Below are 20,878 nucleotides of genomic sequence, written 5' to 3' on the forward strand. Positions count from 1 at the left end.
GATGGGGAAAGTGGATAGTAGCAGAAGAAATTATACATAGTGAGGGAGATCAAATGTTTAAAGGTTTTGATTGTCCTTGTATAGATCTAAGTTTGAACTTCACTGTTCCAAATTTTCCACCTGTTATTGATGTTAAAATTCAAGAAACTGATGTTAATCATTTGAAAAGAAATGATGATGATTTATAAGAGGCCATAAATGGCTTGCATAATATAAATGTTTTTACATGAAGGAAATCTATGCAGATTTACATTTTTATTAATTCATAAATATAAATTAGAGTCTTCCTTTAATGCAGTGTCTTTAGTGAGGGTTTGTTTTCCAGTATGTGGTTTATTCTTTTTAGAAAACACAGGTTTTTGAACTAATTCCACCACCTAGTACATCAGAGAGAGGTGAACACTTGCCAAAGAAAGCTTCTGACCAGCAGTGTGTTAGAAATTAATCAAGAATAATAATAAAAAAATTGAAAACCCTCAGAAATCGCTGTTCTGTATATGAAAAGGAGTGATGACACTGTCATCATATATCTCCATGAAATTTGTGTGCACCTCTTATTTTTTCTTCCAAAACTAGGTTAATCTCTCACATACTATAGTTATATTTTTACTTTACACATACCTTTATCTCAAGGGGATATTTTGCATGGGATTTTTTGAGCTTGTTTCTTGTTCATACCCACATTTGTTTGTGTTTTTTTTCTTATTTTCTCAGTTGTTTTAGCATTTCTAACTTCTGGAATTTTATGATTTTACTTTTGCAGTAGTGAATGCTTGTTTGTCAATAATCAGCTCCATAAAAAGCATAAAAGTAAAGGCACCTATAGTGTATGAAAGAGAGTTTCTTCCTAGTGAAGATTTGCTCTTATTCCTAGAGGTATATTTCTGTCTTGATGTGCAGTGATTTACTCTGTGTGTCAGTTTAGAATATAGTCCTTTGTTTATTAACTGCACTCATGTTTCAAAAGGTATGCATTAATCTGTGTAGTCCTATTTTGATTTTTGCAGTTGCAATGGAAACCACATCCAAAGACTTGAACCTGTCAAAGTAAAATCTGATCTAGAGTTTTACACTAAAGGGATGAAATTCATAACATTTCTATAGACCTAAGCTGTAAACATATTTGACAGTAATCTGCTGATTGGCTTTGTTTGTTGTCTCACAAAAGGAAAAGGGGGGGGCTGTGAAGGGGTGTGCACGCGCGCGTGTGTGTAATCCTCAATTAATTAACAAATTATTGAGGTCCACAGTGGTTTGACTGATGGTAGGATTTTATTTTCTCTTTTACAGTTTTTGGAAGTGGAAATTCTTTACTTTGATTCTGGGTGATGTGGGGGGATCTTCTTATGTACCATTTGATTGGAAGGGTATTTGTTTTCCGTAACTATTTCTTCCCGTAAAAAAATGAACAACATTTTATTTTTCTATATTTCTTCGGTCATGCAAATGAGATAAATTTTATACAGTATATGGCAGATGTAAGCATGACAATAAGTCCTTGAACTTTGGAATACACTCATATGCTGTTTGTTAATATGTAGACAGAATATAAAGGAATTGTCTTAAGGATTCAAATTAAAAACACTCAGAATTCAGAACATTTTGCTCAATTTGCTCTGTGATGCCTTTGTTTGAATCTATTTCTATCTGGAATTCAGAATTTTTTATTAATCTATTCACTTTTTTTTTTTTTTTCCCCTTACTCTGTAGTCCCTGGATGGATTTGTATTTGCACTAAATCAAGAAGGAAAATTTTTGTACATTTCAGAAACTGTCTCCATCTATTTAGGCCTGTCCCAAGTAAGTACACACTTTCAATTCTAGAACATAATTGTGTATGATGCATTCTTCTGTTTATCATTCTTAAAGAAATAATAATTTGGTTTCTGTATTTTGTGTGGATTATTGAATTAGTTATTTAAAATTGCATCTGGTTCACCCTGAGAAGTAATTGAAAAACATAACTATAAGTATTGGATGTTGAGATAAGACAAACTTGTGCCTGAAAACTTTTTGCCATGAAGGTTCATTATTAATTTATTGAGAACAAATGAAGTTTCTTTTCTCAGTTGTTTTGAACTTTAAACCTCTATACCTGATAGGAAAGGGACACACTAATAGTACTTCCCTTGTGTCCTATTACTGGATGTTTATGGAGTACCCTGCATTATCCAGGGAGCTGACACGATGACAGGGAGTCATTTGGAGTCAAGAAATGCTGAAAGAGACCATTAAAATGTCTTGCAGGGAGGGTTCCAACAAGGACACATTTTGCTGCTTTCACAAATGCTCACTAATATGAAAAGACAAATTTATAAAATATAATATTTTAAATTTTTTCCATTTAATTGTTGAGAACTATTTTTAAAGATTAAAAGGCAGGACAAAAGTGGTGGAAAAGTTGCTTGTTGATACTTATTTCTAATCCTGAGGCATTCAGAAATGTTTAGGAAGGTTAGCTTCTTTCTACTCGTACTTAGACATGCAGTGGAAAGATTTTGCATTATGACTTTCAGAGTAGGATAATCTACTTCTGTTGCAGTCACCGTGAGGAGAAAAAGAAAAACTGAGATAATATTTATTTCAGCTCCTTTAAATTGGGACCCATACTGCTCTGAGGAGGCAACTATCAGCACTGGCAACTGTCAGTTTTGCTGTACCCCAACAATAATGAAATGGGAAGTTGTAACGTGTGGTGCAGAAAAAGACTAATTTTAAATATTATCTGGTGAGAATCCGAATAGACGTTCATTAACTCCTCAAAGAACATGCAAGCAATTGGCTGTAATAAGTTCAGTAATTGTTATTTTGTGCTGGCTTTAGCAAACCAAATGATAGAAATGGAAACAGAGCTGTTTCTAATTCATATCAGTATTCTTGTCTCTCATTAAAGTCCCTCGTTTTGTAATAGACTTTAATCCCTGCCTTAATCTGTTTGGGAGTTAGTATCAAGAATCTCAAATTTTGAAACTGGTGCGCCACCATGTTGCTAATACAGTAAAGAATTGGAACTTTAATGTTTATTATTGTCTTATGCTCATATTAATCTGTTTTATGCATAGTATCCAACGAAGTTTAATAAGCCAGTAAAGAAGAAGGATGGATAATTAGTTTAAGCAGGTAAATGCTAATTAGAAAACTCCTGAAAGGCATCCATTATACACTAGCTTAAAACAAATTTTACAGCCCTGGTTAGTGGTGTAATCCAAATTCTGTCAAGGCAACTGCATTTTCTGTAATTGAGATGTGTATGTTTGCTTTGCATAACAGATGGCTCTGTATGCTTAGACTGATAGCTAGGAAAATAATAATTGCATTATTCTGGCCAAAAGAATATTAGCTCTTGGGTTTTGGCCATTTCAGTCAGTCCTCCTGCCAGCACAGCATATGCACATATATGGATTGGATTTTCAAGGAAATTGATGCATCTGGAATAGTGTGGCCATCTGAAATATCATCTGTTCAAGAAAAATTTGGCTTTAACCCTATGCTAGTCTCTTGTTAAAAATGTTTTCTGCCACTGCCTTTTTAACTATAGGAGCTGGTAAATCTTTCCTTGGTCTGAACTTACATGGTGTTGTTAAGACTACACTTCATCTTGATCCCCATATACATATCAAGCAAGGGTTCAGATAAATAAATCAATTGTCTTTGCGTGCTAGAGTATTTGATATATCAGGATAAACGTTTTCTTGCATTCACTACTGAAAGAACTGATGGAAAAACTACCAAAAATCAGAACCAGGACTGTGGATTTTAATACAATAATAGATGAAATTTCCTGAGATCTATTAAAGTATCTGTGATTTTCACTGTTCTTCTCCTCTGTATTTATGGAGACGGTTTGCATTTCTCAGACCTATTGTATTTATATTTTTAATATGTTGTTCTCTTGGTAATATTATATAGCTAGGTGTTTTAATGACAAAAGAAATGCTGTACTAGTTGTTACTAAATCACTATTCAAAGGTTACTTGTTACAGAAAATATTAGCAAAATATACGTAAAACTACTTCTCACATTAAGCATGGAAATGCTACTGTTTGCACTAAACCGGTCTTAAAATACTAGTGAATTCTGAATTTCTGGAATGGTGTTATGTGATACATGTGGTGTGGCATTTCTTGTACTGCAGGTAAACACTGATAGGTCCCTGTCCCTCATACTCCCAACTATATATTCATATGTAAACTCTAGGTAATTTTGCACTTCACTGTAAGCATTACATGTACATTATAAGCATTTTTGTTTGATTCATCTTCTTCAAGCACTGACTTTGGAGTCTCCCTTTCTAGTCAAATGACTTCTTAGTGACTTCATCTTTGGTTGTGGGTTTGGGGTTTTTTTCTAATTAGTATGCATGGAAATAAAATACAATATATTTTGGACTTGCAAAGTAAAATCTCGTGTCTCTTAGCTAAAGGAAAATAGGTCTTGTACTGCATCTCAGCAGATGAAAAGTTTTTCATGGAACACAATTTTTGTTTTCTGAACATTGAGCCACTGGTACAAAACAAATGGATGCTGATGTTCGATGATAGCTACAGGGCTAATAGTAAAGAAATCTGATAAAACAATATCTTAGGAGGTAGCCTGGCAATGATGATAATAAAGTTACTCTTGGCAAAAATAACAACATATTTGAACAGTAAACAAAAATTACAACAAATACTCTTTTGACATTACAATGACTGTACCTTGCATGTAGACACCCATAGATATATGTTTTGAACACTCTATCTTCCAGCTAAGGCTAACCAAGAATTTTAAGTTGGTTTGGCAGACGTAGATTTTAGAGCACACCGCGGAATTGCAATCAGAGCAGTTTCTGAGAACAGAGATGTATTTCAAAGCAGAGAGAAAGACACAAATTTACCTGAAAACAATGAATGAGACGAGGAAGAGAGTAAAAGCAACAGAAATGGTCCAAAATCTCTCAGTTATATCCTTAATCTGTATAAAATGTCATAGCTTAATTATACTTGGACCAAGTTAAAATAGTCCAAGATACTTTCAGGTATTCAGCAGTTTCAGGAACTGTAGTGTTTGTTGGAAGACCCAGACTTGTCTAGAAACATGCGGTACAGCCAGGATTTCCTCCCTGGGTTGGACAACATGACCTTTCTTGGTGTAGCTTACCCTTTTACCAATACAAACAGCCTGTTACCGTGCACCTCTGTAGTAATCTAAAAATGTTTTTTCTTCATAGATATCTATTCTCTGACATTTCCAAATCAGCAGGTAAACTTTGATATCAGGATAGCTGCCATCTTTTTCCATACCCAGTCTCTGATTTCCTTTTTAAATTGGCATGAGATTTCAAAAGTAGATGGCTAAAATGAGTCACCATATCTGGACACTGAAGAGGCACTTTAACCACTCCTTCATGCACTTAGAAGTCAGTAGCAGTGCTTACCAAAGAGATTTCAAAATTTTTTGCAAAATTGCTGTTTGAGTCTTAGGCCAAAAATATGCTGAAACACAAATAGCAACAAATAGGGAGAAAAATTTGTCCAGAACAAAGGATAAAACTTTCAGACCTGCAAGGTTTCAGGGTCAATAGAAAATATTATGGGCTGATAAGCTGGCTAGGATACCTTTCCTTTCAGGAAACAAGTTCTTAATCACCTTTCACCAGCAGTTATGCTCAACAAGGATATTATGCATTTTTTCCCCTCTGTGAGGTCCACACCTTAAAGTAAAGTACATCCTACCTTTGCTCCTACTTGTTCAGGCCACAGACCAGGTTTGCAAATTGGCCTGTTGAAAAGAGAGCTCACTAAAAAGGAGCAGTGCAGCTGCAGGCATAACAAGAGATAATAAAAATTAAGAAGGACAAATAAAAGAATAAATTGTTGAGATTTTGTCCTTTTTAAAACAAAGCAGGCAAAACCAACAGGTATATTACATGTGTACTGCATTACTAGTAGCATAACCTGTCTCCTTATTTTGGCTTTCTGTGCATTTGTTCTATGAAATGGCAAATAAAATTATAGCTACAGCACACAAGTACAAGGTCAAATAAATGACAGTACTCAGTCTATTTGTGAAGCTATTCTGAAAAGGAACCATGGTGCCAAATGTGGTTTATTTGAATAATAAAGAAGAATTAGATTCCCCTGATAACTTGGCTGAGGGCCAATAAATCACTGGAGGTTAAGAATGCTTTGCAACTGCCATGTATTTCTTTTTCTTTTACGAAGCACAAACCTCAACTACTATGCTCTACCTGTTTTTCAATGCAAATCAAGTTGAGGTTAGTAGATGGTTAAAAGATTGCTTTTGTGCTCTGTTTGCTTAAAAAATAACATAAAACAATCTTGACACTTACATTCATTCTGTAAGTTCTACCTGATTTTCCCGCTGTACCTTTATCTAAATAAATAATAAGAGTAATGATATTTAAAAAATCAAGCAAATAACAACAAAAGCCAGGAATTTCACAGGAAAACTACCAGTTTTTAAGCAAATCTAGACAATAACCAATTGAGAGAAGAGCTTGCTTTTTTGTTGTTGTTGTTGTCGTCATTATGTTCATTTTTGGAATTTAAATACTACTATGTAGGAATAATAATTTCCACTCATTTAGTAAATTGGTGCACTAGTATTGATACATTTTTAACACTTTGTCCCCTTTAAATATTAGTAGAAAAAAGCCTTGGAAATTCTGTGTTGGTCATGTGTTTTTAAAGTTATTTTCCTTAATGTTCAGCATAAGGAAGTTCATTTACTCTTATGCTAAGAAAGGTGAGCAAGGGAGGAGTTCTACTGAAATAAAGCAGCTCTGAAGATTTTGAGAGCAGTAAGAAAATATAAGTATCAAAATAATTCAGAAACAGTACAAGGCACAGTGGCACATTATCAATTTACAACATTTAAATTGATAAATGCTTGGTGGTGAAGGCCTACAAGGGCACTTTGAAAAGCAAATAGCGACCTGGTGAAGAAATTGATTTTCCCCCCCCGAAAATGACTGCATGATGCATCATTTGACTGCATGCTGTCCAAGTGCTTGACAGAGATAATCTCAGCAATCCCACGGGTGACCTTATCGTTCTCACCAGGGCAACTTTGTCTAGGTTCTGACTTTGTGCATGTCAAGGTTTCTTCAGGCAGGATCCTTAGGGGGAAAAAGTTCCTCTGTTCGATCCAGATATTGAACCACTCTTCAAGGCACTCCCCCCACCCCCACCCCCACCCCCCCACCCCCCGCCTCAAAAAGGCAAGCTTGTTTCTTTTCTTCATAATTATGAATGAACCGAACAAGAGAAAATATCTACAGACACAGTATCTTTGCTGAAGCCATTATTGCCTTTTCAGTGTGGCTTAGCTTAGCTCTTAAAGGAGAAAGGATACCTGCCATTAGAGGTTATCAGGCACAACTGAAAGGTTCCAAATTGTATGGCCCTCTTCTACATAACAGAAATATCCTGCCCACTTGCTTTCTCACACTTGGTGTTCACAGCTTCATTGTGGCTCAGGGAAAGATCTTGCCATTGTCACGGTATTTCACATCAGTGCCTAATTTTTTTTATTTATGCCTTTTTTTTTTTTTTCTTAAATCCTTATCCCAACCCAAGAACTTTTAAGGCAACTCAAGTGCAAATGACAAGCTGACAGAAGTCCTGAACATCAACATCAATATACATAATTTTGCATAGACACTCTATAACAACCTTCACTGTATGGTCTTGAAGTGATCCAAATCACTTAGCCTGTTTTATCTGGTTATTATAAAACTGGCTTTGTCTAGCACAGAGGAATATGTTGCCCAAACTGTGAAGAATAAAGGCATTTAAAGATTTGAAGGATTTTTTTTAAAGTACTTTATATAACAAACAAACTGTTTTTCATGTGCAGTTAGTAATTGTTAATTGTAATTACTGATTAGGAACCCATTCAAAGCAGCAAATGTTATGCTCTGTTTGGTACCCCAAAGCTGCTTTACCCACTGCCTTTGACACCCACAGTTCACCATATTCAACCTCTTTTACCTCTTTCTTTCATCCACAACATTAATTCTGAGTGAACAAGACGTGCTTCCTTGCTTTTGACAAGATTTGCTGCAGTCTCATGCGACAAAAACCCAACACTCATTCCAGATTCAGAAAGTAGGATTTATAACAGCATTTTAATTTAATGTTGGATGTCGAACATATAAAGAGATCACAGTAGTACTAGAGCTGAAAATTGATGCCTTTTTTATTAGTGTCCTCTCAGAAGTGGGTGAGCCGCTGTTTGTGCAATGGAGCACAGAGCACCACAGTCAGATGAATGAGGATATGCTATCTGCAAGGAATCATATTTCAAACCACTGTCTGCTTCTATTGATGTGCTCAGAGTTGAAAGGTTATGCTAGTAAATGCCATCAGAATTTTCAGCATTAGAAATCTGTGGAATAATCCGCTGACTGTCACTTTGTAGTCAGTCCAAATGCAATATATAGTGATGCTTTACTGATTTTTTAAACTTGAAATTAACTTATTATTACCGATCACGTTGTTTTGCTTATTCTTCTGTAGTGTGTTTAAATACTGCCAACAGTATTGTCTTATAGGCTCCGCTGAATATAGCTCTCTGTTGAGTTAACTAAAGGAATCCAGAATGTCATTCTACATGAGAATCATGTTCCACTTATTTATTCTTTTGAACATATTTTACCAGCCATTGAGGCTGAAACATTGAAAGCCTTTATGCAGAAGGGATTCGCTGGTTAAAATGAATCACACAGATTCTCCGTGCAATAAAATATAGCCTCATTGGTTTAACGCTTGAAAGCTGAAGACTTTTCATGTCACTTAATAATTTCTAGCATTTGATCTTAAAAATAAGGTTTTGATAAGGTATTTCCGTTGCAATTGTTAACTCTTTCCAGTACTAAATAAGAATGAGAACATTAACAATTGGACCATTTGCTTTCTGGTGAATGCAACGTTTTCAGATTGCTTTAAGAAAAATGTCTGGGAAAAATGGTTAACACAATTCCACTATTTTACGTTTGTCTTTCCTATAAAAGCAAAGACAAAGGGTTTTCCTGAATTAACATGCATATTATCCAAATTAGTTACAGAGTACTTTGGCTTCTTTTTTGCATTGCATTGTAACAAGTCTGTGTGGAAGTTAGAGAATATTCTATATATAGTCACTTAGTAAAACAAACAGCTGTGGAATAATAGGGGAGAAAAACAGATACTGGTAAGAAACATACAAATTTGGCATAAATATATTTTCCATGCTATCCCGGCACATTAGAGATGGGAAAAAAAACCCTCAAAAATTGAGTATTTTACGTCTGAAGAGTAAGGTCAAAAATTCATTCTATTGGTGAGGGATCAAAATTTAATTTAAAAAATAAGTAAATTATAATTAATAGGTTTTGATAAATAGTAAGGAAACATGCTTTTGAACACTTACAGGATGCGCTGATTCTAAAGACTGATTCTCTTTTACATCCCTACTTGAGTCAGGACAAGAGAAAAACCTAACTCAAATATTCTGTGATGTATGAAATGATTCAAGATGCGTAGCAGTGAAACAGTATAGGTTCACTCAACAGAATTCTCATTCCGAGCATTTCAGAAAGGGTGGGTCAGGCCACAGAAAACTCAAAGACTGGCTTGAAGTTATGAAATAAATAAAACAGTGCCTGTATATATTAAAACCGCAATCACTGAATGGATCTTGGTTAAAAATAACCCTGAAAAAATTAAGAAAAAAAACTATTTTAAACTCAGATCAGTGCAGTGCTATCTTCTGCTGCAAATCCTCACTGGCAAATCTAGCAGCCCAGCTAAGGGGTTGCTTACGAAAACACAAGATCAGGAACAAGCAGCTCAGAACAAAGATAGGATATTTGTCTTAATTTGGGTTTGCCAGCATCTTGTATTATTACAGCCTTGGTCAGGCCTTTACTTGCTCTGTTTTCAGGCAGAGTTAACAGGAAAATCATATTTTGGGAAGAGAGGATTGCTAAGAGAGGAGAAACATTCCAAAGTCTGTGGAGAGAGTCTTCACTGCAGAGTTGGTGTGGGATCTAGCCAAGAGAACCTTCAAGTCAAAGGCTGATGTACTTAGTCCCCAAGGTTTGTAGTGGAAATTCAAGACAATCACGTCCTTGTGCTATTGGCCATCCAGTGCTAACCTCTCTTTCTGTCACTCCTCATTCATCTGCAGCATTAAAACAGACCTATGCTGCCTTAGCATTTTAACTTCATGTTTCTCTGTATTTCTTTCTGGCATTTGAACGAGGATGCCATCCAAGAGATCCTCTGCCCATGTTTCCAGTTGCACAGAGGCTGACAAAAGCTTCCTGGCAAAGACGCAACATGAGAGGGAATGTACCCAGGTTGGTTTCTGTGTTTAGTGGACAGGCAAAAAGAGCACCAGAAAACTTGTCAGGCTTACCGTGAACCCATACTTTATCTTAGTTGCTCAGCTGAGTCCCTCAGCAGCATTCCCATTAGAAGTTCTTTCAGCTGTTTGCTCATACCTTCAGGCCTACCTGCATTCATACTGAGTAACCCAGCTCCCCTTGGAAGTTACTATTGGTCTCATGGCACTGCCACAGAAGGACCCTCTGCAGATGAATCCATAGAAAAGCCAGGTTAATGCCCTGTTACAAGCTTTGCCATCAGGACCCATCCCAGCACACAGCATGCTCTAGCCATGCTGGCAAAGCCAAAGACAGCTATGCAGCAGAGGTAGTTCTACTGGCCACCTGATGAGGCAGAGGAAAACTAGGACTATGTTTTCCCTTTCAAAAGAGCGATGAACCTCCTTTGCCCAGAGTTAGAAATGTGACCTCTCTGGTGTGAATGGACAGGAGGGGGAAGGCAGAGAGGAGACATGGCACACCGCCCCTGCTCAGCAGCTGAGTCAGGGGTGCGAAGAGACATGCTGCTTCTTCCTCACCAAGCAAAATACATTTTGCCAACCCTTGATATTCAGCGCTCATACTTCAGCATCAACTTAAGTAATACGACTGGTTTCAAGTTACTAGGTATATGAAAATAATCTTTTAAAGAGCTTATTGACATTCTGGTTTTTTTGCAGCCTTTAGGGTTTTACATTGACAACTCTTCTTTTTCCATTGGCCACCACAAATGCTAGAAGTTTACTTTTTTATTTAAGAGGTGTCTGAGAGTTTGGGGGAATATCATGGTTCTACAGCCAGGCCTTTGAAGCTACAATCAAACTCACATGATTGGCAATAAAATTGTGAGGTTTGGCAACAGTAAAATAGAAAGGGGAAATACTGGCTCATTTCTCTAGCTGAATGGGATCACATGGATCTATAAACTAATATGGTGTATCATGCTCATACTGCATTCCAGATAACTTTTAAAGCCTTTGCATTAATAAATCTGGCCTTGTACTAATAAAGCATATGACAGAATTATTACCTATATTAATTATTTTGTGTTTAAGATTCTGTCTTTGGGTCTTTTGGGTAACATGAGTATTTTCTAAGCTGAGTACTGCTGAATTAGGATGTAGGCACTACAGTGAGGTGTAGTCTATACCTTTTCGTACTGCATTTCAGAGAGATGTCTCTCTTGGGACAGCACTTATTCATGCATAAGTAGTAAATACAAAGCCATATACATTCCTGACATTCCTTGAATGACAATGGAGCTATCCATGTGTTCTTATTGAGCTTCCTTAACATATGCATAAAAGAGATGCGATGAATATTGTAAATGTATCTCTTCCACATATTGAGGCAGCATGTACAAGTCATGACTTAAAGTTTGTAGGAAGAGATGCTTCACTTTTTAAAACTCATTAATGTCGCTGGAGAAACAGTAGCTTTCCCTCCTGTGTTTGTTTCTCCCAACCTGAGTCCGATCCACAGCCTGTAAGTCAATAAAAATATTTCAGAGTTTTTTGAATAGTTCTTATTTGACTATATGTTGTCAATATGGTGCTTATGTTACACTGGGAATAAAGAGATTTTCTGGAAGTTACTGAGCAATCCCTGTGTCCCTATAAGCATCTAGTACTTGGAATAAGAGTGACAGTTTGATTACTCTCTTTTTGTTCCCTAAATTGGTTATGAATTGGTTGAACATTTTAATATATTTTGATCACATGATAGCTTGATTTCTTTGTCCTGTCTCCAAATGTATTTATTCAGATTGAGTTAACCTGAATCAATATTTTGTTAATGCCTTTTAAAGGATTCCTACCTTAACTGTAAAAGCTATATACTTTATTTACGGTGACTTTATTTGTTGTGTAGATGAGGTAGTGTCTAACCATTGACAAAGATGCATTCCAAAGACCTGACAATCTTCAGTGGAAATACGCTTTTTCTACTGTGATAGGTACGCATTTGATTAGTTGCGTGTTTGGGAGGGGTGAATAATCATGATATTTTTATTTTAAAGCCATCTGTTTCCCATCTTTTCATTCAGTCTGTCTTCCTTGTTAGCTCCCAAATTCAGTCTTGCTGTATTGTTGCTTAAGTGTACAGTGCCCTCCCATCAGAAGGCAGTTCATGGGAAGAACTGAAAATAGAAAATAATACAGTCACTGAAATGCACATCAGCAAATTCCAGTTTCTAGAGAGTGCTCCAGTGAGATGGGCTTTTCTTTCATGCTCATTGCAAGTTTAAGGATTTATCCTTCCTGAATTTTGGCAGAAATAGGTCTACAGAACAAATTTCATACCCTTCAAATTGGACAAGCTGATGAAGGCTATTGCAGATGTTTTGTTTGTCTAAACAAAAACAATTCCTTAATACTTATTCTTTTCTCCTTTCTTGATATCATTACACTCCTCTTGGTTTATGTACACTTGTGACTGTGAGGAAAGATCTTATGCATTTGATGGAAGGCTACTAAGATGCACAGACATAAAACTAATTACGCTTATTCCATTCAAAGTGGTTAGGAGCTATTTAACTGGTATACCTAATTTGGACAGTGATGTTGCTAGTTCTGACACAGTCCAGTCTGCATTCTCATAATGTTCTGGTGATAAATCGCTGCAGACTAGCAAAGACTGCAATCTCCCTAGTGAGGGTGCAAATTCATGTGAAATAATAAGGGAAACTGGACAAAAATCCCAGATATAAAAATGTAACTTTTACAGCTCGTTAATTAAAATTGACATTGGAGGGTTTCAAGAGACTCGGAAAGGACACTGCCATTTTAATATGTTTTGAAACCTTTTCAATTGAGCAGACAAGAAAATCATGTAATTACCGGAATTCATTCAGTTCTTCAGTAAAAACACACGCCTTCAATCTTAAATAGCATTTGTAGAAATTAAAGAAGCTAAACTGAAGATATTTCTAAAATGTCACAACTGCTTTGTGATACTAGAAGATATGGACTATCCCTTCATTATCATCTAGAACACCTGGGAAGGTGCTGTGAATATAACAATGTCTTTTAAAATAACTGTAAAACCCAAAGATTTAAAAGGAGATTATACATACACACTTATAGTTGCTATTTTGAATCAAGTTGTTGATGTGTGATATCCTTTATAATGGCATTAGCACCCATGTCACAGCAATATCATAATTTGCATATAAACAATCAGCATAATGGAATGGAAGTATAAAATTCAGGGATTATTATTATTTTAAATAAAACGCTTACCTATCCTGAAATGCAAATATTTATTCCGTGTGTGTATAATTATAATATTCCCATGAAGCTGATAATTCTCTGATTCTCTTTTATAGTCTCATTTAACTTCTATTTATTCTCTTGCATCTGTGGTCTTCATTCAACACTGGACATCTTAGTGAGCTGTAATACAGGGGTTTTTTTGGTTTTAACCTTCAAAGGAATTTAGTTGAGCAGATGCTACATTGAACTAGTCAGAGTAGAAAGGAAATGATATGGCTTTTAAAGGGCACATCTAGCATATCTACTGGGCTAAAGTAATTCTGGCAATGCTTCAAAGGATATAACTTTTGATGGTAAAGTAGGTAGGCTACAGAATGAAATCACATATGGCAAGCTGTCAAAGTCTTCCTACACATTCAGTACATTTATATAAGTGCAAATGGATGCTGCTTAGATGGAGTCCCTAGCAATTTCCTGTTAAATCTGCTCTAAGATTATCTGATATTATTTGACTAAATTATCTGTGTAAAAGCTGAGGACAACTTTTATGATCAAATATTTAGAAATTAGTTTTTTTCTTTTTGGCAGATAACCTGAAATATGAACTGCAATTGTATTAACACTTGAAAGCAAAGGGCTTTCAGTAATAGCAATTATATCAAAACAGGGATAATGAATTGCTGTATATCAACTTGAAGAGGACGTATTTATAGGTCAATGATGTCAATAGCTATAGTTCTCATAGACACCTCATCCTTACCCTTTTATTCCTTGCTAATGCTAAGCAGACACTGTTTTAACTTTTAATGAGATTGGTGACTATGAGAATCTCATTTTACAATGGAAGGAAATACGTAGTTTACAAGGGATGGGCATTTTTCACCTTTCAAAATCTAACAATAAAAACTTACCCTTTTAAAATGCTATCAGATGATGATTAGCCATCCCCCTTCCCACGTAAAAAAAAGAAACAAAACAAATCCAAATTGTCCTACTTATTACAAAGACAAGCTTTTTAAGCTTTTTTTTTTTTAATATTCTGTCAGTTGTGTTGTATAGTGTTCTAGTATAATAACAAAATGCATGACGCATTACAGATGCATCTCTATAGCTAGGATTATGCATGTATATATATATTTATATATAACACATCTCTCTGTGTGAATCTTTATGGGACTGTATCATTGAAAGAGGAGTCTTAAGGTTATACTGACAAGTTCTTTACCTCTGTCCTTCACTGTCCCGCAATAGTCGAAAGTAAGGAATGTCCAGCTGCAGCCTTACAGCCCTGAGCAAGTTCATTTGTTCTCTGATTTTGGGCCATGGGCATCCTGAAGAGCTATGGTAGGCTGAAGCATGTTTGGTTTTACTGGGGGATGGTGCGGTGTGGTTAGTGCTATTGGCTGTTGAAGGTTGGAGTCTGTTTGCCAAGGATGAAGTCTACTGAGATTTGGCCATTGAAATGTAAATATCTCGAGGCAGACCTTTATATTCGTTTGGCCACTCTCTCACACTTGTGTGTGCCGGCAGCATGTGCTCCCATCACAGCTCTGTGGTTCCTTCCCCATCCTGAGACTCTGCATCCCAGCCATAGGTAATCAGCCCATCAAGTTATCCACATCTTACAGGATCCAAGAGCACCAAGACCAGAAGGGTTCAGAAATACACAAGATCCAAGAGCAGGAAAGGAGTTCAGAAATGCACAGCTTTGGTGAGGTGTCTGTCTCTTATTTGGGACCCAATCCTTCAGCTGCAATATCATACCAATACCTTAAATAATGTGGGTCACTGTACAGATCATACCCTTGGCCCCTGATCATAAACATGGAGTATTGTAGATTGTAGAAGTAAATAGAGAGAGAGAATGTTTGTATCGATCTATTTAAGCTGTGGTTGCTCGCTCAGTGGCATATGACTCGGACAAATTTCAGTGCATTTTTATTGGGATGGCAAATAGCCTCTTGCTAGTATAAAGGCAACTCCATCTGCCAGTTCTGAATCCATTTTCTGATAGAAATGGGAGTGTGATGACTGCTCAAAGAAAATCTTACTGCTTTAACATCAGTGGGAAAAAATGCTGTTGTGTCTAGACTGAGCCTTAGCTGAAATTTTCTAAATTATTTAGTCTGAAACAGATGTGTGTCCTGTAAAAATTTATTCTAAATAGTGGTAAATTTTACAATGTGACAAGGAACTGAAAGAACTGAAAACAGTTTTCTGAGTGGTAAGTGTTAAACAGTGATAACAAAAGGTAATGCTAAAAGTTGTAATAAAATAGAGTATGAGTAGAAGAAAGGCTGAATATGTCATAACAAAGGCTTGGATCCTGCAAACACGCGTGTAAGAATTCTCATTGAAAGCTGTGAAACTAATGATGTGTATAAAGCTATTCAATTAAATCTGTGAGGGACTGGAGCTTGGACTTTTGAACTGTGTGAACTCTCATTAAAATCAGTGGCAGTCTCACCAAAAGCAAAAAGTTCTAGAGAGAAAAATGATGACCAAAACCATACATTCAGAATATTTTAATTTTTTCAGTAGGGAAAACACACTGATATCGTGCTACCATTTTGTTTCTTTATGCCCTGTTTATCTCTCTATACACCCAAAGTTGATCAAAGGTCATGTGTCTCTGTTTGACTGTTTTACCAGTCAAACATGTGAAACTATGTGTGCTTATAAAAGTAGGAAATGGGGCTCAATGTTTAATTGATTTGTTATACTGAAAGAAATTACTCAAGTCTATAAGTGCCTTTTGATGCATATATTTAAAATATAGACATATACCATCTGAATTTTAGAAACCTTAACTAGACGTCTAAAATAGGAGCTAAGATTGAACAATAGCCCCTTACCCAGAAAACAAACCAGGGAAGAATGTGTCAAAAACCATCAGTCTCTTGTTGGCCCCATGCCAGGAGAACAGGCAGATTTCATATTGAATTGAAAGCTCAGCGTATTTGAATGTTTCGGCCTCAGCTGTGATAGGACATTGCATTTTAAAATTCAGCTCTTTACTTAAAACAAGGAAGGTTTCGGTGTTTCTGTAGATTGCTGTCCTAGAAGTGGTGTGTAAGGGTAGGCAAATGAGAAACAAACATACCCCAATGCAAATGTGATTTTACAAACCAGCTCACTACAGAGTAGAAACTTGATTATCAGTGCAATATACCCACAACTTGGAAAGGATCGAGTTTGACCCCTTCCCTTCAGGAGATTCAGATTTATACTACGCAGATGCAGACAACTGAGTCCAAATCCACTTGATGTTATCCATATAGTAACAAAAGGTTTCCTCATGGGGTAAGAGCTTGACACAGTCCTCGAGCAGAAATAACCTAGATTAAACACATTATCACTGATCCAAAATATAAACACTTTGTTTCCATTTTCTGCTTTGGCTTCACAGTGAGCAGCAACCATGAATTAAAAAGTGTGGGAATTCCCTTCAAATATCATTGCTCTATGGTATGTTCTCTCTTCTCCCAGAATCCTAGACAAGGTGCTCAGAGTGGCTCTGTGTGGTGAGAGCTGAGGAACAGAGATAGGCAAATTGAGGTCCAGAAATCATCTGCTTCTGTTCATCTTGTGAATAAATGAAACCAGGGATATGGCCATGAGGGAAATCTGAAATGCTGGTGTTATCTTTCCTGATACCTGCAGTCATGTGTAAGACACAAGCACAACTAAAAATAGCAGAAATAAGTCAAAACTAATTGCTACATAAACACAGTTGAATGGAAATGGAGAAAGGAATGATAGTGCTGGTTCACATCCTGTAGAGGAGGCTTTCTCTCTCACAAATAGATGACTTTGGAAGCCACGCTGCAGGTAGTTTTTCATTCTTTGCTGCTGATGCATGTGTTCTTTTCAAGATTTTACTTAATAGTCATATGGTGTGATTTCCAGCTTCCAGCACGTCACACACAACTATTCTTGATTTACCTCCATTTGAGCTGAAGGATCTACCTCAGCGGTAAATTTCATCCACTATGTTAATTTTTTGAAAGGTTGTTACAATAGCATGATGTCCTTCAACCTCTATGATAACATTAAGGCTATTCTCTCTTTGTAAGAGAGAATGGATTCACATATTACAAAAGTAAGGCATCTATTGCAAATAACGGAGTTTTACAATAGGAGTAAAGGTAAAATGATTTGATTTTGGTTTTCTAATCAGCTTCTGGAGGTTCAAAAAAAATAACACATAATGGTCACTTATAGAAAAGAGTTTAATTATTTACTCTTATTATTTATTTGAGTATATGCTCAAAATCGTAGCTACTGAACTTCACCTTGAACGTTATCTGTATGCTAAAGAGAACAGACTTCCATCTCTCGAGGCTGTATTACATCTTTGGATATGTTTGTTTTACCTATATAAAATATATTTTCACAGCCGTTTCACAATATGCGTTTTGGCATGTCATGTTTTGCACATATTTAAATGTGTTAAACAAGGTCTGATATTAAAAGTAGTTAACTGGAGACAAATACTCCTTTTACATTACAGAGCAATAATGCCTGTTGTTGATAGGAGATGTGACTACAGCACGTACTGCTTGTGAGAATCAGGTTTTACATTATGTGTCATAAACTGTACAATTTATAATTTTATATGAAATAATGGACTTGATTGTTTTATTATACTTCAGCATAAATTTTTCACCCATTTCAGTTCAAGTAACATTCTCACAGAATACAGGTTTTGTGCTGATATGATGTTTCCTAGCTGTAGGCATGGCCTGTCCCTACTACTGGCTGTAATTTACTTTTTGGTCTCTGTCGCCTTGAGCTTGCCTTCTGACTAGTTTGTTGAATGATGTGCTAATCCATTATATTTTTCAGACAAGTGTATCGACCAGTATAAACAGACTGGAGGGCACAAACCTAAATGAAAGCTATACTTCCTTGAATCATTTAAAAAGCTCCTGCAGTGGTGGCAGTGCAAAATAACTTTCCTCTGTACATTAAATATAAACAAGAAATTTCAATAAATAAAATTAAGATCGTGGGGAGAGGGGTGGAAATGGAAGCTTTGTGAGTACATTATGCTGCTTTTCACATGGCCGTATTTAGTTATAGGAAGAGACAGGTAATGGTAGTCAGCCACTTGAGAATGTGCTTCTAGATGATAAATTTGAAACTGAGCCTTAAGCCCTGCATTACCTGCCATTTTCCATTGTCCAGATACTCTCACAACACATGATACATGTTTGAAGTCATGTACTGTATTGAAACATTTTTATACAAATAAAGAATGGAGAATAACCTCACCATGGAACTGGCAAAACTGAGGGCAAAAGATGCAGCCTTCTGATCTTTTTCTCTATAGGAGACCGGTAGAATCCAATAACTGGTCATGAAAAATATCCTCAGGTAATTTATCTTAAAAAGAAATATCAGGAGAGTGGGTGACTTCTCAATTTGTACAGCTGGTGCCAGATACTCAAGTTCTTACCTGTCAAAAAGTGAATTAAAATTACAATAGCAACAGGAACTTTTGGCTAGTAATTCAAATCTAATCTGTGTGCACAAGTGATATTATGGAAAATGATGTTTTTCAATTAAAATTACAACTCTACAAAACTGTAGTAATCCCATGATAACAAGAAAGGGGATCATTTTTCCTTCAAGGCACATTCGATTCATGTTGCATTTGGAAATAGTTAAGCTATGAATTACTAGAATTTCCACAGACTTAAGTGTGACAAACTTTAAAAAAATCATTCCCTGTATCTCTCCTGAAACGGAAGATTCCAAGGAAGAGAATTAGATGTTTCTCTCCTAAAGGAAATATTTTTAAATGTTTTTTTCTTTCAATTTCAGCTTTAGTTGCAGTAGGTTGACAGCAAAACTGTCTGATTTGTATTTAATAATTCACTCCTAAGGTCTCCGTGCAGTTTTATATCACAGGTTTCACTTTCTTAACTTAGCAGGCAGCTATTATCTACAAGTTACTAAGAGAACTGTGAGGCTTAACAGTCATTAAGGCATTATATACGTATTTCAGAGATCTGGCGTTATGCATTTTCCAATGAATTAAAAGCCCAAAGTTCCCACCCTTCACAATCGCAAATGCATCAATGGTGTAAGCATTTTTATCCATTCTGAATCTGTGTTTAGGTTATTGCTCTTGAACTGTTTGCATGCCTACTTTTTCCAAGAAGAGAAGCCTCATGAGTCTTGAATTTATATCATGAAAACATGATATAAATGACTGTTTGGCCATTAACCTCAGCTTAGAACTAAACCCACATTTCTCTCCTGCTCCTTTTTGCTGTTCCTGTCTCTCTGAGCAGCCGCACCACTAAAGCTATGGCTGTAACTGTTTCACAGTCAGACCAATCATGATCGTTACCAGTAAGGCTGCAGAAACTGGAAGCAGCAAGAAAAGCTTGGGTTCGTCAAATAGTCAGAAAGCATTTTTATGGGGTTCTGATGCATCTATACTTTTTAAGTTCAGGTGAGTTTTTTTCGGGGGGGGGGCGTGTCTTATTTTTGTATTCCTTTCATCTTGTAGAGCTGTTTTCACAGGTTTATTTGCATGAACAAGATACTAGCAGGTGTAGTCTTTGCAAATTCAGCTACTGTTGTTTTAAACAGTATCTGATGGTATTTAGAAAGCTTAGTTTGAAACAAGCCTTACCTTTCCAACCATTTCTTCTGAGTCCATGAAGCATTTTTTAGTCATCCTTCATATCAAAATATCTGCACCTTATCAAGATCAAAGCTGTCCAAACTTGACTTTGCATCTACACAGATGGCTGTAAACATGACACAGGAATATTACTTTGGCTTCACTTGACAGAACTGAAAATTGTACATGCAGAACTATCCAGAATTTGCAGAAAATGTTATTCTTAAGTTTATTGTTTATCAATGTAGCAAAGAGCTTAGAATTAATACCCATCTATGTCAGTTTAAAAGAAAAATGTGTTATTTGATCCATTTCAGTGTCTTACACAGAGAAATTGCTGAGCAGGAGATGATTGCTGTACAGGAGGAGGAAGGAAGTGCTTGTAGGTTTTTCAGCCAATTCTAAACATTTTTGAAATAATGTATTCATAGCTAGTACATGCAATAAATAATATGCACCATCATTAAAGCGGGGGGGGGGGGGTAGTAGAGGCTTGGCCTTATAAATGACAGCTTTCTAAATAAAATAAAAATTCAAAAAGGCAAGTATACTCTTGAAATCTTTATTTCAGAGCATATGACTTGAAGCATGATGTGTAGAAAACAATGTTTCCTTTATGTAGCTCCATCATTTGCATAGAAGCTTGCTGGTTTG

General features: G+C 36.2%; 1 protein-coding gene across 1 annotated transcript in view; it reads left to right on the forward strand.

Annotated features, from left to right (window-relative positions):
- Window positions 1–20,878, forward strand: part of NPAS3 (neuronal PAS domain protein 3) — a 611,298-nt gene that overhangs the window by 420,647 nt on the left and 169,773 nt on the right. The window contains exon 4 of the mRNA XM_040602139.1: window positions 1,711–1,800. Within this exon, the coding sequence (XP_040458073.1) occupies window positions 1,711–1,800 (90 nt within the window). The remainder of the gene's footprint in view (window positions 1–1,710; window positions 1,801–20,878) is intronic.

This window comes from Falco naumanni, chromosome 7, assembly GCF_017639655.2.
Source record: "Falco naumanni isolate bFalNau1 chromosome 7, bFalNau1.pat, whole genome shotgun sequence".
Lineage (NCBI taxonomy): Eukaryota > Metazoa > Chordata > Aves > Falconiformes > Falconidae > Falco > Falco naumanni.